Genomic DNA, 23,356 nt, shown 5'->3' with positions numbered 1-23,356 from the left:
GCTTCAGAGAGCAACCAAAAAATGGTAAGAATACAGAAAGAATGATAAATAGATTTGTGGTTTGAAGTCAATAACAGACCAAAATAAATGCAGATTTAGTGACAGCAGTGGTTTTAAACTTAGATGTCTTGTCCCAATCCTACAAAATATCAAAATTCTTTTAGAAAGAGGGTCTTAAGACTGGTTTATATGCCTGATTTTATTGGTTGTATTTATATATATTTTCTTTTGGTAAAGTAGTCTGGTGTGAATTCCAAAGAGGTCTTTCCCTCAACGTCCATGTTTGTATCCAAAGAGGATGGGGGAGGCCTGGATCCGCTAGAACTCTGTTAGATCACCAACAAAGCCCTTTATTTCAGTTTCAATTCATTTTGTTGGGAGAGGGGAGAGGCAAAAATAACGCAGGTACTAAAAAATAAACTGGCAGGTCGAAGTCAAACACTTTCAGGACTAGGATTTCCTCACTCTGTGCCTTCATTATCTTCAGCAGTGGCTTGTTCTGCATTCTTTGAAGCCTGCAAAAAATACAATTGAACACCATTATGATACATTGCTCAGAACCAGTGATCCTGCTATCAGCAGCTATAGTTCTACCACAAAATAACAAGTCAAACAAGTAGTGTTAGGTTGGCCATAGACAGGACACGTGAAAACAGATACAAGACAACCACTAGTAGGGTTTTTGTTCCCCACAGACTGATATACGCATGCACCTTCAGGTGAAAAGTGATCATGTTTTAAAGCCCATCTCTGAAATAAAATTATAGGATGTCACCCAACCAAATTTTTGTTGGCCATGTTATTCCTATGAATGCCTTAAAAATACTTTATTAATTGGCAGTTCTCCACATGTATGCAAGCCTTATTGTGGCTACCAATACTGCAGAATAGGCTTTTTGTTCTCCCCCCCTTAAATCCTTTTCTTGGTGTCCACTGAGGGATGAAGAAGTCTTAAACCTTTGGGGTTGTACTGTTGCCCATAAGGAGGGGGAGCCTCCCTGATAACTTCTACACTGCTAACCCTTTTAATGCCACAACATGTGGTACACATCAATGACACTGAAAGGGTTAAAGGAACAGTCACCTTTATCTAAATCTGTTGATAACTGACTTCACCAACAACTTACCCATGTAGCACTGCCGCCCACACTGGTGTTCACAGCCTGTCTAATTAAAAATTACCATCAGCCTTACTTGTGAACCATGTATTCATATGATTGAAAGGGCCTTAGATCTCAATATATCCCATTTATCCCTAAAATTAATTTTGTCAGACAGGATGTAAACACCAGAGGAAGTCACAGAAGTGAGCATCCAGATGGAGTGGAGTAAGTGCAGTTTATTGTATTGGGGATAGGGACGGTGGCTGGGAGGATTTTTCACAAAATGTGGATTATTTGTAGGGCCTACAATCCAGATAATTCACTACATTGTGAAGTTAAGGCAAAGTAAGTAAACCTTAAAATACAGCGGAAAATAAAATTCTTCATTAGCCCAAACATTTAGAATTAAAGACTAAAGATTCGGATTCCTACATAAGCCAAATTATGTCCAAATATCAATCATAAAAGAACCCTAGTTATAACTGTGAACATTATTCCAAACACATTAACGAGAACTGTTGAGGAAGCATTACCTTCTTTTTCTTCTTTTTCTGGGTCTTTCGGCTAGCTGAACTTTGCAGAAGTGCCTAAAAAAAAAAAAGTAAATAAAAACAGTTTACTGATTTGTTCGGACAGTTCATTCTCTGCAGGTGGTGCCTTGTTTTTCCCCAAGCAGTATCTCAACACTGAAAACTGATCTGGTAATTAAGCGGGTGAAACATGGCAGTCCTGAAGTGGTTAAATCTTTTAAGTAAAAAGTCCACACAAACCAATGTCCACTTACCTTCAACTCCGTATCCTGCACCTCAAACTCAGACTTGTACCAATCTGGCTCAAAGGGACCACTTGTTATTCTCATGGGGCCATTAGGCATCAACAGAACTGTAAACTTAAACTGTGCAACGTGTTCACCTGAGAAAAGCGATGTGAAACTAATTAGCTCAATGTACAAACAGAAAAAAAAAGTTCCAAATCAACCAAGCGGTGAAAAGATTTTATAGCATGAACATTTCTAGAAACCAAAATTAAAATGTCTGCTCTTTTAAATAGGAGTCAAGCAAAAAGCAGGAAAAGATCTACGGTATGAACTATGACAACAGGACGTTAAAACAGTCACATTGTTTTCCCTGATGAAGGAACCACATTGAGTTCCGAAAAGTTGCTATATTCTGTGACACCATGCTTATCTGAATGTCAAAAGGCCGGATCAATAACGTGTACCTTTATGTGCTGGGGACATTGCTGCTTTCTCTGGTTTTGCTGCACAATGCGCTGGCCACTTCAGCGCCCACTGTTATTACACATGGCGAGATGTCAGTCTGGGGTGCAATGGGATATCACAAACAACTAGACCACAGGCCTAGGCTCAGGCAACCCATAAAAAGCAGCTATTCTTTGTTCTCTTAAGGTGCCCATACACCTTACAATTATCTGCAGATTTTCTGTGGTCAGATGGAAAAAGTGCAACAGATTGGCCCAGGTGGAGATGACTCCATCCACACAGTTAAGTGTAGATGGAGGAATCTGTTGCACCTTTTCCATCTGACCACAGAAAATCTGCAGATAATTGTAAGGTGTATGGCCAGCTTTAAGCGGTAAGCCAGCAATACACCAGATAATTTAGTTTAAAAAAATAATTGTTTTTGGACAGTTCGAGATATATATATATATATATAAATAAATTTTCTTTCCGAAAAGAAAATTGACAGTGAATGTGGTTTTTGTTCAAGAAAATTCCATTTCAAATTCAAAAGGGAAAAACATTGTATAGGCCAGACTAAGAGGCTGATTTACAGGCATTGTGCATCTACATTAACTTGAGGGCTGCAACCAACTAATCGATTAATCTATAATGAGAATAGTTTTCAACTATTTTCATTATAGATTAGTTGGATCCCCTAGCTCTCTCCTCCATGCTGGGAGGGCACAGCATTCAGTGGGGGGTGCAGTAGCCAGCCTGCTATTGCAATTTGAAATGGCCAATAGCAGGCTTGCTATTGCACCAGTCCACTACCTGCTGTATTTACATTCAGCTGCCATCTGTGAAATCCTGCCACTGGTAGCTGTCTATCCATGGCTGAAGCTATTCAAGTGCCATGTGCTTACAGTACAATTATTAAAATAAATGATAATGAAAATAATTAGTGCAGACCTAATTAACCTTTGTACTTTAGGATGTTGCTCGCATGCAAAACACAGCTAACGTATTAGGAAGGCATAGTAAAACATAACACATGAAATGCAGTTTGCAATCTCACCTTCCTTTTCATAGAGTACATTGAAAGGTTGGAGCAATTCATGCTTTGCACATTCCACCACACCCATTCTTGCCTTCTTTTCATCTTCAAACGCCCTGGAAGACAAGAATGATAAAACCTAGGAATACACACACCCCTTGGTGGAATCCGGCATAATAAAACCATGTTTAATAGACTGACAGCTGCATCCAGCACATTGCTTATAGAATGGGCGCAGCTTCATTCATTTGGACATGTTTTTCATTTAAAGCTTAACATTTCAAGCAGCAGAGTATACAATACCTAAGAGTGAATGGCATGGCACCAAAACGTCTCTCAACTTCACTGAAAAAGGCACGAGAGGTTTTCATCTTCAGTCCGTACTGCTTAGTTGGATCCCTTTTGTAAATTGTTGTCCTCTGCCCAGCATCCTTCGCCTAATTTAATGATCAAAAATTATACATTAGTAATAAGGTCACACTAATTTGCATGCTTATTTTTTAAATTAAAAAATAACTGACAAAAAAAATCCCATAAAGAGTACAGACTTACACCAGCACATAGTTACAAAATCATCAAAGACAGAGTAAAGATCATCAATAAATAAAAATCGTACGCAAGTGAGCCTAGGATTATTTGTACCGAACGGGAAGTGATAAAGGTAGCTACTTGCATGTGGAACTAGAAATACAGAACTAAACAGCGGGAATACACAATCCCATGTCCATGAGATTATGCCCCGAAAAGCCTGACAACCAAATTAGTCAGCATACACTATAAACTAAAGCAATGTATAAAGTAATACAATTTATATAATTAGGTGTCAAGTGTGTAGGGCTGTCAGAGCTGGCCGAAAACCTGTTCTTAGATAACAGTTCTGAGATGTACAGGTGAAACTCAAAAAATTAGAATATTGTGCAAAAGTTAATTTATTTCACTAATGCAACTTAAAAGGTGAAATATATGAGATAGACTCATTGCATGCAAAGCAAGACAGTTCAAGCCGTGATTTGTCATAATTGTGATGATTATGGCTTACAGCTCATGAAAACCCAGATCCACAATCTCAGAAATTTTTTGGCAGTGTGGGCAGGTGCCAAGTCCTGCTGGAAAATGAAGTCAGCATCCCCATAGAGCTCGTCTGCGGAAGAAAAGATGAAGTGCTCCAAAATCTCCTGGTAGACGGCTAAGTTGCATTAGTGAAATAAATGAACTTTTGCACGATATTCTAATTTTTCGAGTTTCACCTGTATATATACACACATATGAGCCTTGTGGCCACGTGCCTGCATTAATCTTCAAATCTACCCTGTGGTAGCCCTTGAATTATAGGCTCAGGCTGTACATGGGGCTTTGACTTCTGCTCAAGTAGATCTATAGCTCATCACTTGCAAACATTAAAGCCTTGTCCCCGTCAGTCAACAACCAAATGTCAGAACTTCAATGATCATTACAGGCTCTGAAGTTTGACAGTAAAATGTTTTGGCCCCATGTACCACCTGAGTCTAGGATAAAAGATGCCTGCACTTATAAAAAGTTCAAAGTCAGGGTCAGGTCTAAAAACATACCATTCTACCCAACTCACCTTTCCTTCCCCAGTGCTAATAAGAACATCAATAGCATAAACTTCATGAACTTCAAACTCTGCTTTTTCATGGTCCTTCCTGCAATTGCAAAAACATTAAATAAAACCATCTGACAAGTTGCCTACCAATATAAAAATCAAAAGAACACTTCCAAATATATAATTTAAAGTGTCTGTTAGAGCAGCTTTATTAAACCTTTCATTTTTTTTTTTTAACCACAACATTAATACTAACATTAATAAGGGCACCCTTGTCTGAAACACTTCTAGAAATGTGCATTTGTAGCACAGCACTGAATGTTTTTAAATAAATCACCAATACTTACTAGGCTGGTGTCACACTTGCAATCCTATTACTAGCCATAGGTTAACAGCAACCGGATCGCTAGAATATGCAGGGAGAACACTCACCTGCTTAGTATGTAAAATTCATGCAAAAGGGTTTAAAATAAATGCCAGGGCAGCACAATCCACAGCAGGCAAATATAAGTATATTCAAATGTCATACATTTTACAAATAAAGCATGCACCAAATATAACTGAACTCCTAACGTACTTTTGCTGGTCAGTAGGGTTTTGGATAATAGTCTTCTCTCCATCAATAACATGCTGTTTTAACTGATGAGAAAGCATCCCTAGAGTAAAATACACAACATCAGTTACACAGAATATAGAAGCAAATTCATAATGTGAAAAAAATGTTAAAACGGAACATCTAAGCCTATATACTATAGAGGGGTGTAACTTTCATATTTACAACCCCCCCCCCCCTCCATGTGATGTTCCACTCTGAAATAGCCAATAGATATAAAAAAGACATTTGTTGTCCCATTGCAAACTAGCTGACCGGTTAGGTTTGGTATTAACATTATACCACCTTGGTCGTGAATTCCATCACATAGTGCACTAGGTTCACCAGGAGCACCTACATCTCTCCTCTGATTAATATCAGAATTTAAGGATAATACCCCCGAGACTCCCAGAAATCTTAAGTCTGGGGCAGCAAAAGATGTGTAGTAACATACCTCTGTGGTTATTGCATCTCCAGTACAATGGAGAGAGATTTGGGTAGATTTTATGTAGGAAATCTGGTTTGTTTGTTTTTTTTACCACCTAGGCAGTATTTTAAATCCGGATTCTTGGTATGTGTAAGAGATGAAAATGGTGGGGGCTAGTAACTGGATGCAATTTGCTTAAGGATGAAGAGGATGTGGGCTCCCATTTCTTAAAGTGTAGTTCAACTTTTGCAGCCAAATTAGGAGAACAACTACTTGATATTTGTTATATGTTCCTATTCACATTGCTTAACTTAAAGTGGAAGCAGCAATTTTTAGTTTCTTTTTTTCTAAGTGTGGTTTACTTGCTTAAATATCCTACCTAGCTTTCCCTATGGAGGGGAGGCTAATGTTAAGTCTAAACCTAATCTGTACTGTGCTGGCAGATTTCATTATTATAAACTAGATTTGAACACTGTCTGTGCAAACAAAGGGTTGAAGTCTTCTAGGCATTTTGTGCTAATGAGAGGAAGTTCAGTCTGACACTACAGTTTCACTCTCAAAATGCTCAGAGTAGCTTGGAATCTGCACAAAGGCCTTCACCAAAAAGACATCTAAAAGGGTAAGGAAAACATTTTTTTAATAGGAAATCAGAGCAAACAGTGGGGTTTTCTCAAATCTGACTGCAAAAGTTGAACTACACTTTAAAGGTAAAAAGGGCAGATGAGTAGATTCCTGGTCTATTAGAAACAAGTGCAGGAGTGACAAAGCGTCGAACGAGGCATGGGTCTATACACAATTGTTCAAAAGGTGTGAGGGGCAACAACACTCTTCCTAAGCGGAAAGATTTCAGGCAGTTACTAAAATCGGGCAACTCTTGGAATCATGATCCTGATGAAACCCTGTGGAGTTCTGAATTTGTAAAACGCTCCAACAGCAAGTGTAAGCTTCTATACATGCCTTTTTGCATAAGCATTTAAAATGGGGATCTTGTAGGCTTGGCTGACATGCTATTAAAACCAGTCTGAGCAGATGGAAAGGCATCTTAAAGCACTGGAAGATAAGGTGGGACACTTTTAGGGTGAGTGTGTGAGCTTTAACTTGGGATGCGAACAGGGGTGGCAGACGTGGGAGACAATCCAATGAAATGGCACAGGGCAGGGGTGTGTGGCTCAAAGTGTAACAAGGGTTTCAGGTTCAGGGCTCATGCAAGACAAACAGTAATGATACCAGAGAGGACTTGGGTAGCCAAATCCATCCTTGTGTTTGTGGAGAGTCGGAGGACTGAACTGTTAAGTCTGGATTTTTCCCCTTCCCCAGAAATCAATAAGATAACTTGCATTACTTACCTTCAATTGGATTACAGTTAAAAGAAGGAGCAATCTTGTTCCACGCTTCAGTTACTTGTGTGTTCTAAAAAAAATATATATTTTGTCAATTATCTGGCATTTTGCATAAAAGTAACACTTTAGTCTCTAGAAATCTATATAGTAGACAGGACTTTAATCAGTCATTGAAGCAAAAGCTTCCACTGCCTAACTGAACACCATCAAACTCCTTGGAATGTATAGCCAGCCTTATTTCACATTGTTACCTTGACACCCTTATCTAAGCACTGAAAGCAGAAAATCACCCTGAGCTCCAAGATTCCTCCCACCCCCAGGTCCCTTGAACAGAGAGGCGCCAAGACTCTCCTGGACAGACAATTGGGAAGATCTAGACACTAAAACTGTTTTTCCCAACAGCCAGAACGTTGAGCTGCAGCAGCCTGAAATGTAACTGAGCATAGGAAATGCCGAAAAGGAGGCTACCATCAGGACTAGAACCTTCATGCAAAAGCAAATGCTAGGGCGAGTCCTGAACCATGAGAACTAGGTATGGAAGCAGAGATAGGAGCTTCTCCGAAGGAAAGAAACCCTGAATAGGGTCATGTCCAAGACCAGACCCAGGTACTCGGTGATAACAAGGGTCTGGAGTTTGACGTCTGGAGGTTCAGAGACCATCTCAAGCACTGCAGGGTTTGCATCATGCTCTTAATGTTGGACGATAGAACTTGTCCCGACTTCTCTATGAGAAGGTTGTCCAAGTACCCTACTATTAGGATCCTGAGACCAAAAATAGGTCCAAGACAGGGGCTAGCACCTTGGCGAAAACTTGGGGTGCAGTGCACAGGCCAAAAGAAGATTAAAAATTGGAAACGCTGCGCGTCCACAGCAAATCCCAGGCAGTGATGGTGTTCATGAAAAATTGGGATGTGTAAACATGCATCCTTGATATCCACTGAGGCCAGGAAATTTCCCAGGTGAAGGGAGGCAATAACAGAACAGACTCCATACAGGACTTTTGAATCCCATTGAGAATCTTCAGTTATTTAATTTGCTCACTCAGTCAGCCCTTTGTATGTATCCTCTAAATATCCGTTCATATGGTTTATTATTTGGTTTCCTTTTTTATTTAGTTTGCCGTTTTCCTGACATTTATAGTCCAGAGGTTTTACTTTGCCCCCAATTAAATATAAGCAAAAAAGGGAAAAGCTAAAAAAGGAGAGCTACCAAAATTAAGCACCTAACAGTTGCATTGCATGGAAGCATGTAACAATAAAAGTGAATTTTGAACTTCTCCCATAGGAGGGCTTTGTTGAGACATCTTAACCGTTCCCTTTTATACATGTACAAACCAGAGAAACTTCACACCTGATTTCCTGGCTTTACCAGGCGGAGAGCAGCTTCTGCACAAAGGTGAGCGGCTTTAACAACATCTGCTTTACGACCAGTAACTGTAGACTCCTGAAACAGGGTAGGGAGGAAAAAACAAAAAGTCAGTTAACATTTTAGGCCTCAAGATTATTATGTACACCCCGCAGAATGATAAATATGCTGGAGGCAGAGATCCTGTAGAATAAAAATATTAGAACTGTTTTGAAACCCAAATTTTCTATAAAAATGCTTAGAGAACTATGGGGTCAGGGCTTTTCCCCATAGTTCTCCTAAGGGTCACGAGAGAACACAAACTAGCGTCCTCCCATGATCCTAAGCGCAGTATACCGCGAGCTACGGATTGCGGTATACTGAGACGCCGCAGCCGGGACGGATCCCAACAATACGGTCTGGATCCACCCAGCTGCGGGATTGACAGCTGACTCTGCCTATCTATAGGCAGTGCTCCAGTCAGCGCTGGATGATGGCGGAGGGGCGCAATACCTGACAGTCAATGCTCTCTGCAGGGACATGATCGAGAAGTGAACGAGTGACTGTTTGCTCACTTCCCGATCTATTGAGCCGACCTGTGACAATTTCATTGTCACAGGTCGGCTCAGATTATGAGGCCGAGTGAAAATCACTCGCCTCATAATTCTCCTTTAATCTTAGTGCACAGAAAACACAATAAATTCCCTATTTTGTGTAAAGTATAAAAGATGAGGTTGCTCTAAAAATAGTAGTAAAAAGATACCAAAGATGTCAAGCTTCAAAATTGGGTGCACCCATGAAAAGGCAAAAAACTACACTACCCAAAACTGTCTATAAGAGATCCTTTAAAAGCTTTTACAGGTCATCAGATTAAAGTTAACCATGAATAATGACCCGAGAATTATTGCTCTCTGAAATGCACAGTGATACCACACATGTGTGGCGCACCAGACATGCGATTGTTAGTATGTGCGTGTAATTATATACAAACTTTTTTTTTTTTTTAAGTATAACTATATTGCTATCCTATAGGGGGCTCACAACGTGCTCTATGCTACAGCAATTTAGTGCCGACAGGTTCTCTTTAATAAGACATTAGGGTCTGATACCCTTAATGTCACCATTGCACTTTAACAGATGTTTTCTGGTATCCCTCCCCTCTTTCAGCTGACAATGGCTTTGCATACATGGTGGGGAAGGGAGCACATTTGGTAGCCCTTGGAAGTGTAAAACCAATATTCAGCTTTACACACACACAACTCTAGCTTACAGGGCCCCCGCAGCCACAGACATAAGGTAAAACATAAGCTTGAGTGTGTGCTTTAGGGACATCATTTTCATTTGTGCCTTACTATTTAGTCACTGACATGGAAAAGGCATGTGTGTACCAGGTGTCCCACACATCCGTGTTGCAGGTCAGTGACTCGGGTATTGAAGGATAAGAATGGCAGATCAGGAGCATATACCTTTAATATTAAGGCAGCAATAGCAGCTCTTAACATTTTCTGGTGTGGTTCGAAGTGGCCTAGCATTCACCACACTGCTGTAGAAGTCAGGAGTGGGAAACGCTGGGCTCTAACCCCCCCTAAATTGACAGCTAGGGTCAATAAATGTTTATTTTTTTTACTAAACACTAAACCAAGGGTTGACAGAGTCCAGGGTGCTAGGACTCTATGCTAAAACTGAGGCTTTTGTTTGCTAGCAGGAGGTATAGCCCCAGGAGGGAGAAGCAACTTATTTAATATCGATCCCCCCAAAAGGGTAGAACTTATCTGAAATGTGCTGTGTGAGAAAGAGAAATCAACTTCACACGCTGGATTTGCAATTTATATCTATGTAAGCTTTAAATATATACAAGACAGTTCAAAATATATATTACCTGTATATTACCCATGTGAAAGGGTTAGTACTTTTGTTGCGGTTTGTGAATCCAAACAGGATGTACCCTAACAAGTTAGCTTGCTCTCTTGATCTGGTCACTTTTATAACCGATATTTGCCTGAGATTTACCTCCCAGACAATCCACACTATGTGCAGTTTGGTGCCATACACACTAGCTTTAAAGTCTACCCCTTTCCCCACTGTGGACCAAAAATATTGGTTGTATACAGGCTTTTCATTCATTAATTATAATCAATTAATTCTGGACTGTGCATGCACAGGAGAGGCTAGGAAGATTTTGTAGTGTATATTGAGCTGGGTAGGCCGCACAGTGCAGATGGCCTAAAAGCCGCGTTTCATGTAAGAGAACATTACTTAAGATTGTGTAAAACTGCAGAGGATATCTATACCTACTTACTATACAAATACAGACAGCTGATTAAATAAACACAATGAACATGAGCAAGGATTTCAGTTACAAATAGGAGATCTAGTATTATTCCACCAAGGACACATTTCCACTAATGACAAATGTGCATTTACCTTCTGTTTTGTTACCTTTGACCCAATTGTCCAATTCAAAAATACTGCTGCTTAATTACATTTAATGGATTTTAAAAAGGTAAAACTCAATGTTACATTGTGTGTTCGGACATGCATAACAGTTCAATTGCTTTGCAGAATTATCAGAGCCAAAAATAACCTTACCTTGGAGGCACCAACGACAAAGCTGTGGGCAACATTAGCAATGAAGCCATCTACATGAACTCCCAAGTCACTGAAACACAAAGTTGGCTATTATTACAATCATTTAATGGTAGATGCGGTTGCTGCTTGTTCATTATTAAAAAGGTGTCGTATAGTGTACCTTTAGTCCATATTACTTTTTATAAACTGGCAATTCCATACACCTCTAGGTGCCTGCAGGTAATGTCAGCTACTCTTCAAAGGACACGAAAGCCCTCAACTCAGGATATACAAATATTGACATATTGATGGACAGTGCCAGATTATTAAGGCTACTACAGATTTACTTTGCATCAGACAAAAACTACATATAAAGCAGATGAATAGACTGTATTTTAAGTTATTTCAACCACCTGCTGTACATAAAACGGCCAGATGGGCGTCTTCTAGATGCAGGTGGGCAATTTAAAACATCCTTCGTGCCTGCACACGAGTGATGGGTGTTTTACATACAAGCGGTCCAGCATCTGTAGAGCTGCCAGATCGCCTGTATGTCGTGCCTGCATGCGCCTGCTTCATAGTCATACTTCTACACATTGTTCTACAAAAGTGGTAATTCCTTACATCTTCACTAGATCACCATTCTTCAGTAGGTAATCTTGGTCACTCTTCAGAGGGGAGAAGTGGCACACACAGTTATTAACCGATATACTGGTTGGAAAGGCAATGCCTGCAATAAAAAACACACAAGTTACTCCATAAATCTAGATTGAAAGGCATCACACATTGCACTGGTTTACACTCTAATCCAATAAGCTTGTGTACCTTTTTTCATTTCCTTCTCCTTTTTGAAAATTTTGCCAGTTTCCTCCATTATCATAGCATCCCCCTTTTCACAGAGACTTAGGATGGAAGCCTCTGGGGTAGCTGCCTCCACAAGTGTACGCAGAACCCCTGAAACAGAGATTCACAAGGTTAATCAGCTGCCAAGCCTTCATTTTCAAGGACTACAATGTTCTGGAAATAGTGGGCTGAGCACATTCATTGAGTATTTTGCCACCTTGTGTGGGTGATTACTGCTTTGGTAGAATAATAAAGCTGTGCATGCAATTTCAGGACAATAGATTCATCATAATTAACTCCTTGTAGTTTCACTTGTCAAGCCAGCAATAAGAAAACCTATTCAAAGTTGATAAAGTGAAGGCGAATTGGTGAAAAGGATCCATATAAAATGACAGACATCTTGGCTCCTACACTACCCTGCTGCGTTACCTATTCAAACATGTAGGCCCAATGAGCCTTCCCTATCCAACGGCAAACTTCTACTTCAAAACAACAATTCTTATTAAGGCCGTGACACACTGCACGTGAAGCTGTGCAGAGCGAAGCAAAGCTCTCCGGCACGGAGCTTCGGGTGCAGTGTGTGAGCTGAGTGCAGTCAGAAGATTGACTGCACCTTCAGCCAATCGGCTCGTCTGTAACAACCGGCCAGACGTCGCATCCCGTCGCGCCGGTTTATACGCGCGAGCCGATTGGCTGAAGTTGAAATTGTTCATCTCGGCACGCTCAGCTCTGCGAGCTCTCGCAAGCTGAGGTGCCGAGAAGAAAGTGACATGACACACTGCTCGCAAAGGCAGCGCGCCACCGCTCCGCGCTGCTTCGCGTGCAGTGTGTCACGGCCTTTACCCTTCCAGAGGCACAGGATAGAAAGTTAGTGATAGAAGAGTGCGCTGCTTCCAAAGTAAAGACCCGGTGAAGGGCAAGAAGTGTTACAACTGTGTCTCTGCATCTTTGACTTTGGAAACTTTTACCTTTACCTAGTAATCATTGTGTTGCTTTTAATAATCATTTCAGTGCATAGCCAATGGCAAAGGAAAACTATGACTGTCAATGTGCATCAAACATAACATGGAATGTTTGTGTTTGAACACTCAACCCACCAATAATGGTCTGTCAACAACTAAACAGCAAATTCCATGAGTGACTGATACAAAAGCTCGTTAAAGTGCCAGCCAATACTTTTTCCTAAGTTTTGGATAAAGAAAGGAAGAGTTAAAACCCTTTTTTAGGATTTTACTGCTACCCATGGCTTTATTAGGCAGATTTACCCTCACTTCCTGTCCTGCTGACATTTTACCAGACTGGAAGTGAGGGGAATGGCAACAGAAATAAAACACTCTTCTTTAATGCCTATTTACACCAAAATCGCAAGTCAACCAAGGGTCAGTTGACTTGCAATCACACCTTCCGATTTCCTTCAGATCCGTTGTGTTGCAATCCATTTTTCAAGGGATGCTACCGGAAGGGCACAGAAATATAATTGGGTGTGAATGGGATTAGTTCACACTGCTCCATTACGTTGCGCTGGAAAAATGTAGAAAATGCACTACTTTTTTTCAGCGCATTGTAACGCAACAGATCCGGTGTGAACTAGTCCCGTTCACATCTAATCATTTTGCGGTGCCCTTCCATTAGCATCTGTTGAAAAATTCAACACAACAGATCGGAAGGTAAAATTGGAAGTCAATGGATCTTCTAATGAAATCGGAATTTCCTTCCGATTTTGGTGTGGATACACCCCAGGACAGAGTTCATCCCTTGCCACTAAATCCAAAACTAGGAAGAGGTTTTCGGCTTGACATATACTTTAAGTGTTTCTAGAAAAGATATTTAAACTGTCTTAATGCGACATACTTTGTTAAAAAAAAAAAACCCATACATACATGAACTAAAATAGATTTCTGTTCAATGCATGAGTTAGTTACTTCATGTACAATTTTACATTGTGCTGATGCACACATCAGTTATTTGGACAATAAAGAGCTGAACGGTAGAAGTGTTGGTTTGCCTTCTATGATAAGCCACCACACCCCAATTATCAAGCACCTACACCAACAGCTGAAAGGGGTGTTCCCTCTGAAGAAGCCCCTGAGTGGGGAGGAAACGCGTCAGGGTTATGTGTGCCATTCAACTTCCCTGGACACTCAAAGCTCATCCCGCACATCAGCCGCGGCAGTATCACTGTTAGCTTGGGCTTTGACGGTGCGGAGACGGAGCCCAGTCGGCTGGGATTTGATTAAAGTCCAGCCTGCATTGGAATCCCCAACTCATCCAGCAGAGTCTGAGTGAAACGACCGGACGACAGCTTGCTGTATTCTGCACAATCATCGTACTGGGAACCGTCTACCTTTGAGACCCCTGCATATACCTTTTTGCTTTATTGTGCGGCCGCACACATCTACACGGAAATGCTTTTGGGTTAGCTCTCAAATTTGAAATTCGAGCCCGAGGGCTAGTGAGAGCCCCAAGCAAGGCAAGGGCACTTGCATCTCTAGCCCTGCCTATCTATCCCCATCTCCGGATCCCAATTACAATTACCTATTGAAGCAAACACATCATCCAGCATTGTGGAACTCGAGCAGGACTGTCTCTCCCTGAGCAACATGAGTTGTGAGTAACCCGGGATACATTGTACCCATACATGAGATATTTATATAGTAGGTGGCAACTCTCTATTACCACATTAGCTGGAGTGCAGACCACCCATGATTCTTATATTATTGTTACCCTAGGGAAGTTTTTTAACTGTTTTTAAATGTCTTGTTGTGGATGTAGTGTTTACATTTTCTATGATTAAATATTCAAACTGTTAAATTACATACTTTCTACCTGTTTACTGAACCAGCTCCGAGTAAGGGATTTCTATTCTTTTGGGGACACCTTATATCTTAATACAGATTTACCTTCAATCTGAAAATGTCCTCCTCCACGCCACCCACCGACCCACAGGGATCCAGGTGAGACTGCACAGCCACATGAGAACCGCAGAGCCCCGCATACAGCCCGCACAGCCACCATTACCCCCACAGAGCCCAGCATACAGCCACCATTACCCCCACAGAGCCAAGCATACAGCCACCATTACCCCCACAGAGCCAAGCATAGAGCCTGCATAGCCACCATTAACCCCACAGAGACAAGCATACAGTCTGCATAGCCACCATTATTATTACATAGTATTTATATAGCGCCAACAGTTTGCGCAGCGCTTTACAATATAAGGAAGACATTACAGTTACAATACAATTCAAGACAAGATGGTAAGGAGGGCCCTGCCCACACAGCCACCATTAACCCCACACAGACAACAGAGCCACACAGCCCACCATTAACCCCACACAGCCCAGCACAAGCCCACACAGAGCACCATTAACCCTGCACAGCCACCTTAGAGTCACATATCCCCCATTGAACCTGTGCAGCCACTTGAGAGCTCACACAGCACACCATAGACCCCGCACAGCCAACTAATCATCCAAGACGGCCACCATAGAACCTGCACAGCACACCTGAGGGTCCGCACAGTCCACCCTGGAACCTACAAAGCCACCCGAGATCCTCCGCTGGAGACATCAGGCCGGCACCCCAGGGCAGCACAAAGTCTGTAGCTTCATATTATTCTGCATTGATGTATAATGCATTGCTGGGATTTGTAGTCTTCTATAGCCGGTTGCCATTCGGCATTGCTGTATAATGTATTGCTGGGATTTGTAGTTCTCTCTAGCTGATGGTATTATTCTGCATTGCTGGGATTTGTAGTCCCGCTAAAGTTTGGAGTCAGTGGCAGAACTATCAGGGCCGCAGCATTTGCAGCTGGGACCGGGTCCTGGCACTTCACCACTGTCCTAAAATCATTTAGTCTGTACGGTTTCAGAAAAAAGTCATGGCACGAAAAAAAAAATAATGTTTTTTTGCGGGAAAAGTATCGGTACTTGTACTCTGTGGAAAAAATGGAATCGTAGCATACCTATATGACAATCTTATCAAATCAATTTGAAATGCATCACTCAGTTCAATAATTAATAGAGAACTGTTGGGTAACTTATTTTCCCCATAGTTCTCTTTAGGGTAACAGGAAAACATATACTAACCTCCTCCCTTGACCCAAAACACTGTATATGGCAGGCTATTGCCCGCTATATGCCGAGAGCACCACAGCCGGGACGGATTCCTACAATACTGTAGAGATCCACCCCGCTGATGGACAGCATGCTCTGCCTATCTACAGGCAGAGCCAGCTATGCCCACCCCCCTTCCCTCCAGTCAGCGCTGGAGGATCAGAGAGGGAAAACCCTGCAGGGAGCGGAGATTGAGGGCCCTGTCACACCGTATCCAGTGCGTTACAGCGTGGGTCAAGCCCGGGAACGCACTGGACCACATTGATTAAGGTGGGACACGTTCTGGGCGGGAGGGGGCGTGGCAGACCCATTCATGTCAATGGCACCGCAGACACAACCCATGCCTGCACTGGAACGCAAGGTACATGAATGCCCTCCGTTCCGGTGCGATCGTAAAAAATGCTACATGCACTTTTTTCCGATCGCACGACACCGAAAGGAGGGCATTCATGTACCTCATTCCGATGCAGGCAATTGTGGGGGGGAGTGTATGCGGTGCCATTGACATGAATGGCACTGGCACGCTCCCTCCTGGCCCAAAACACGGCCTGTGCCTTCTGGGAAAGAACCGCGCCAGAACGCACTGGTATATCATATGAGAGGGCCCTGACAGTCACCGCTTTCTGCATGGAGATGATCGGGAAGTTAGGAAGTGACAGTATGTTTTCACTTCCCGATCAATAGAGCAGACGTGTGCCAGTTTCAATGTCACAGATCAGCTCCAACAATGGGGATGAGTGTAATTCAGAGAGCTGAAAAGTATTACAGTTGGTTTGACTTCTATGATAAACCACCCAATTAAACTGACTAAGTGCGATCACAGCACTCTGCCACGCCAACTCGGCGAGCACAGAACTCACATTGCAGAGGAAGGTGGGCACTAAAGCTTTAAGACTGGCAATGCTAGGCAAAACTGGTCACCTATAAATACAAATAACTCAGCCCCATTAACCATCAGAATCTGTCCCATTCTCATCAACACCTCCCTGCACCTTGCCTACATTCCTAGTTAGGCTGTAGATTATAGTGATGGACCAACAGAAATGTTGGAAGACAGGACTTAGTAGCATGTTTGGAATGCTGATGCAAGTATGTAAGGCAGCTCTAGTACCTGCAACAGTGCTTATTTTAAAGTTCTTTCTTCTGGACTACAGACTGCCACCCCTAATTTTCATAACATATGGGCTGGTGTACTGTAGTCCAGAAGGGAGAATCCAGGCAGACCTGATCAGACTGAATTCCATATTAATTTTCTAACCCTTGAGTTAGAGTGCCCGCAAATATATTAGATGCCTTGAACTTCCAGTGTGCATGCAGACATTCAATGGAAAGGTAAGAGAGAATCAGGCATATACTGACACTTAACTCAGGGCAAACAGTCATCAAAACTTACACCCCTACCTTTCTGGATGCAGCCCACCTGGTCCAACACATACCTCTGCCACTGTTCCATTGATATTAAATGTGCAGTCCTACCCAGCCTTTCCTCTGAAAACATTCCCACCTGGCCCCCTCATCCTGCACATGCGCCACAGCCCTATATGTCCATATGGCGAGAGCCAAACTGTGCAGACCTGGTGGAGGTCGTTATAAGTACGACTCCCCATAGAAATAAAATGAGGTCGTCATGGCCAGTATGAGGGGAGTGCTTTTCACTCACCTCATAGTTCTAGCCGACATGTGACAATGAGACTGTCACAGGTTGGGTCAGTAGATCGGGAGGCGAGCGAAAACATACCGGCGTTCGCTCACTTCTCAATCCTGTCACAGCTCTCTGCCGTGGCAGTGGCTGGATTCCCCCCTCCTCCAGCGCTGACTCTTAAATACTCTTCTCTGAAAACAATCCTCATTCTCCCTTTCTATGCAAAATTTATAATGGAAGTCAAGTGCGTGCCATAGTTAACCCTGTCTGTGCTGTGAGATTTCATAATTAGTTAAAGTGACATTCTAGGATAATTTTTTTCCCTCCCCCAATGTTAATTAAAGCACTTACCTTAAATGATGATTCTTAATTCGATCTTCTTTCCTGCCGTTTTCAGCCTTCTCTCCAGCGCTGCGGCGGGTGTCCGATCCAGCGCTGACTCCTGTTCTTGCTGGCACTTCCTGTCCCACGGTGTCTGCATGCAGGTGCACACATCCATAGACTTACCTTGTGTATCTCCTCGCGCCCCGGCCAAAAATGTGAACGGCACATGCGCCTGCCCCAAGATACTTTGCGGCCGCCCGAGCAGTTTCGGATTCTCGGACAGGAGAGCGTGGCGAAAACACGGGTAAGTTTAAACTGCTTTTAAAGAGTTTTAGTTTTTTTTTACTTTTTGCATATATCTACTGCTTGCTAGCAGTAAAAAACAAAAACGGAGGGTTTAGAAACCATTTAACTAGATGTACAGGACTGTCTTTGCCAACAAGGATTAAGGATCTTGAGAAATTAAGAAAAAGTTATCAAAACTGGAGCAGTTGTCCATAACACCTAATCAGCTTCTCTTCTCTCTCTCTTGGAAGCTGATTGGTTATGATGGACAACTGCTCCAGATTCTGTCTGCTCCAGTTTTACTAACCCCCCCCCCCCAATTGTATTTTATTGCACTGTCTCTGAATCTTGTCCCTCCAGTCTGTCCTTTATCTACATTACATGTCAAAGCAGTAGAATGTGTTCATACAGCCCTATATGTATTCCTCCGCCAAAGAAACTAGAGTATAGCAATTTGTATTAATGGGAACATAAACATAGTTGTAGTTTCTCAAATGTAACTGCAAAGATGGAAATATACTTTAAGGGCTTGTTCACAACAAAAGCCTGTGCGTTCCAGAGCGGTAGCTGCTGGAACGCACCACAATCGCTGTGAAACTCCCCCCCCCCCCCAGCGTTTTGGGGCGGGAGGGGGCGTGGTGGTGCATTGTATTCAAAATAGGACGAGCCCTATTTTTTGCGTTTGCAGTGGAACGCAGCGCTGGCAAAGTTTTGCCACACGGTCGATCGCACTGCGGGCGTGGAAGCGGTGCCATTGAATACAATACACAGCCACGCCCCCTCCCACCCCAAAACGCGGAGGGGAAGTTTCACAGCGATCGCCGTGCGTTCCAGCAGCTACAGCTCTGGAACGCACACGCTTTCGGTGTGAACAAGGACTAAATGAGAAGTATTGGGAGAGTAAAATGTACTCCTTCCAATAGCTGGACCTGGCGCACAACACTGCAGCTGTCACATGCTGGCTCTAATTCAAGAACTGAGCGATCACAAACCGCTGATCACTCAGCTTATGGCTTCTCCCAGCGAAAAGTGGTGACTCTCAGTCATTGCTCCCTGCAGGGATTCCTCCCTCCCCTCTCTGTTCACCCAGGGCTCATTGGAGGGACAGACAGGGAGGGGGGCAGGCACTGGCTCTAGAGCTGTCAGTCAATTAAGCTTTCCCGCCTTCAGCGCAGCTCTGCACAGTCATGCATATAGCGGAGTATATGCCCTCTAAATGCTGACTGTGGGTCACTGTAAATGTAGATTGATTTATGAAACATGTATATTTACATATATAGATTAGTAAAATGTCCCTTTGTCACCCAAAAGAGAGCTAAAGCCAAAAAAGAAAATGTTTTTTTGCTATAGTTCTTTTATTTTGACCTTTCTCTACACTTTTGTTCAGAAACCTTCAGACACTCCTGGAAGTGTTGTAAGAAAAACCTATCTGCAGCACCGTTTACTATAATTAGGGTGAATGCATTTCTATACTTACAGGGCCATCAGTACGTAATCACCATGGACATTTAAGCGATATGTTCAAACTTAAATGTGGGAGCTGATGACAGGGTCGTGTTGTAGTGCAACGCTAGTCAAAACTTTTCGTTTTATTTTGGACAGTGAGAAAGGAATAGAACCCCCGTCAGGTTTTCGCTACAATATGGGGCTCTTATAATAACTTACTGTAGCAACGTTGTTACCAGACAGGGAGTGAGTGAACATCCGCAACAGGGCACAGACAGCACCAAAAAAAAAAAAAAAAGACAGATGGGGGTTTTAGACATCCCTCGCTCTTATCTATATTAAAATGTTCCCTCATCTCCGGTCACAGGGACAGTAAGGCTCAACAAACACGTTACAATCTGTCCATACAATCAACTTTAGATTTAGCAGACTATGCAATATTATGGGCAACCTAATTTATCCGGACAGGCCCTTGCACTACATAGTTACTGGTAGACACACACACACACATTACAATCTGATTGTACAACCTCCATTAGATCTACCAACAGCTACGTAGTGCAAGGGCCTGCCTGATTGAACACAGATTAGATAGTTTACGTCGGTCCTATTACAAAGTTACTGCAAATCTAAAGTAAATTGTGTGCAAAGATTTTACAAATGGTGAGCTTTAGCGCTGCCATACAGGTTACAATTTGACCGACCAAACACCCAACTTTTGACATACCAAATCTATCTAAGAACTACCTAAACTATCTGCTCAGGCAGGACCTTGCACTACATAGTTGTTGGTAGATCTAAAAGGTGGTTGTATTGTGTGTGTGGTGAGATTTACAGTTTAAAAAGGTAACTTTTTTTTTTTTTAAATAAAACCTCATCACATTATACCTCAATCCACTAGGTAACATACATGAGAGATTATTCCCACTAACACAGACATGTCCCTGGGAATCTAATTGTAACGTCGCTGGATTGTGAACGGAAGAGGCTGCCATTAGACTTCAATCCGGGTAGGCCGGAACTGAGCACATCGGGCGCTGTACATAGAGGGCACAGCCATTCTTCTGGTCACATGTGATAAGTCTACAGGCACATTGTAGAAAACCTGCACTGCCAGGACACGGTCATCAGGCCGGTTACTATTACCGCTATTGAGGCCAGCACACAGCAGGCCCGCAGACACGTGGGTGCCCGGGGATGTACGGATGCCGGGGAGGCACATGGCAGGCGGGACACGTGCGCTCCCCTCTCACCCACCACCCCCACAGCACGGAGAGCGGGATACTTATGCTGAGAAAAGAGCTCCAGCCGGTTCCCTGTGTATCCAGCGCCGCCCAGTATGACCATCTTGCCGCTCACACCATACCCAGCCACCTTCCCCTCTGACTCCCGCTGACAGCCGGGCACTTACTGTTGGCGATGTCGCCCCCCATCTTGTATTTGGTGACCACCAGGTCCTCGGCGATGGTCTGCTCCTGCTGTTCATCGTCACCCGACATCTTGACGCTCGGCGGTCTCCCCTCGGCACGGGAACTAGTAGCTGGAGCGCGCGGCGGACACACACAGCGCGAGTAGAACTCAGGAGGCGGGAGCACACCGCACGCGTCGGGTTGAGGGTCAAACGGGTTAGCCGCACAGCACGCCGGTCGTTGTAGTTCCCAGGGATGACGTGACGCCGATACACTTTGACAGCCGACGATCTGAGCTACCCACATTTGCGCGCATGCGTCTTCCGCGAAGCATGCTGGGAACTGTAGTCAGGCCGTGCAAGCCTGACAGGGCTCTATAATGTGTCGGGGCGGAGTGATATGCATTGCTGGCCCTGTAACTAGCTTGCACAAAACGTGTGCTGACATAGGTAATGGTGGACGTTGCTGACAGGTGCTTTTTTACAATGTGAGCTGACTGATATGCTAATCCAGTGGGTTCAAAAGCACCCTGAATCAGTGAGGAGAAACATGGAGGTAACAGGAGCACAAGTCTTTTCTATTTAACAGTTTTATTATAAAAATATGGCTTTCTCCACGAACCATTTCCTTTCACAAGGTCAAAACCTGCCTTCCTGACTTTATAATTTACAAAAGGTTAAACAGTATCTTTATTGGCACTAATAAAATCTTGTCTGCAAGTTACTTAATGGACGTCACTTCGCTCACCACACTGTAACCATTATCTATGGTTGGTAACTCTCTGGTCTACTAAATGGACCTCCACTCCCCTCCCCCCTCATTTATTCCCTTCCCTCTTATCATCACCCCTCCACCATTTTTCCCTATTGTGTGACCACCCTTTCCCTTACCTTTTCCTTGGTTCTTGAACCTCCTTTCTGCACAAACCATTTCCTTTTGATGAGGTAAAAAAATGGAATGGCTTTATGATTGACACTCGGGAAATCTTCCTCAAGATGTCGTGTCCATGTGTTACCTAGGAACTCACCTTAATGGATGTCACTTTGCTCACCACACTGTAGCCATCACCTCTGGTAGGTAAACCTCTGGTCCTCGACGTGGACCACCGCCCTCTCTCCCTCTTTCTCCCCCTCCACCATTTTTTTTCACCAGTGTGTGACCACCCTTTCCCTTACCTCTTCCTCAGTTCTTGAACTTCCTCTATCCACAAACCATTCCCTTTCATGAGGTTAAAAACTAACTTAACGGATTTGCGATTAAAAATAAGTTATCCAGTATCATTAATGACACTCGGGAAAACTTCCTCAAGCTCTGGTGTTGGTGAGTTACTTAGGAATCGCCTCAATGGACCTCGCTTCACCGGCCACAGCGTAGCTATAATCTCTGGTAGGTAAACCTCTGCTCTGTTATGTGGGCCACTGCTCCCCCTCCCCCTTTCCTCCCTGTTCTTTATCCCCTTTCTCCCCCAGTTTCTGACCACCCTTACCTCTTCCTCGGCTTATGATTTCTTCTGCACAAACAATACTCATGAAAACGTCCGCAAGGTCTGGGTTTGTGGGTTTAAAGTCTGGTCTCTGCAGGTTCAAGTTCTAGTCTCTGCGGGTTCAAGTTCTAGTCTCTGCGGATTCAAGTTCTAGTCTCTGCAGATTCAAGTTCTAGTCTCTGCCGGTTCAAGGGCTAGTCTCTGCCGGTTCAAGGGCTAGTCTCTGCCGGTTCAAGGGCTAGTCTCTGCCGGTTCAAGGGCTAGTCTCTGCCGGTTCAAGTGCTAGCCTCGGCCGGTTTAACGGATAGTCTCTGCAGGTTCAAGGGCTAGTCTCTGCCGGTTCAAGGGTTAGTCTCTGCCGGTTCAAGGGCTAGTCTCTGTGGGTTCAAGATCTAGTCTCTGTGGGTTCAAGATCTGGTCTCCATGGTTTTCTTACAAACTTCAATGAACCACGGCCTTCCCTCTCCACTGTTTTTTTATCCACTTTCTCCCCCTCCCTCCTGTCACCCTCCTCCTTTTTTTCCCCAATGTATGACCACCCTTTCCCCTACCTCTACCTCACTTCTCAATCTTACCGTTTCTATCTTTTACTCCAGGTTACACTAGTTAACCTCCCATGCTTCATTCTTGGCTC

General features: G+C 43.3%; 1 protein-coding gene across 1 annotated transcript; it reads right to left on the bottom strand.

The window, feature by feature from the left end:
- Positions 1–211: 211 nt before the first annotated feature.
- PA2G4 (proliferation-associated 2G4) lies at positions 212–21,489 on the bottom strand. The gene is made up of 13 exons (XM_018560786.1): positions 21,242–21,489; positions 12,001–12,129; positions 11,800–11,905; positions 11,197–11,266; positions 8,614–8,706; positions 7,270–7,333; positions 5,482–5,560; positions 4,926–5,004; positions 3,644–3,777; positions 3,362–3,456; positions 1,888–2,015; positions 1,637–1,690; positions 212–515 (listed from the first exon to the last, which is right to left on the bottom strand). The coding sequence occupies exons 1-13, from the start codon at positions 21,327–21,329 to the stop codon at positions 462–464; spliced, it is 1,173 nt and encodes a 390-aa protein (XP_018416288.1). The 5' UTR covers positions 21,330–21,489; the 3' UTR covers positions 212–461.
- Positions 21,490–23,356: the final 1,867 nt, after the last annotated feature.

Source organism: Nanorana parkeri, unplaced genomic scaffold, assembly GCF_000935625.1.
Source record: "Nanorana parkeri isolate BGI_ZX_2015 unplaced genomic scaffold, ASM93562v1 scaffold478, whole genome shotgun sequence".
NCBI classification, from domain to species: Eukaryota; Metazoa; Chordata; class Amphibia; order Anura; family Dicroglossidae; genus Nanorana; species Nanorana parkeri.
This window is presented reverse-complemented; position numbering and strand designations above follow the sequence as displayed.

Excerpts from the sequence above, each read along its gene's own strand:
- PA2G4 (XM_018560786.1), bottom strand. The coding sequence starts at position 21,329 with ATGTCGGGTGACGATGAACAGCAGGAGCAGACCATCGCCGAGGACCTG. Across the intron at positions 5,561-7,269 it reads TAACTGTAATCCAATTGAAG|GGATGCTTTCTCATCAGTTA; the intron begins GTAAGTAATGCA and ends ATTTTACTCTAG. Across the intron at positions 2,016-3,361 it reads TGTACTCTATGAAAAGGAAG|GTGAACACGTTGCACAGTTT; the intron begins GTGAGATTGCAA and ends CGCTTTTCTCAG.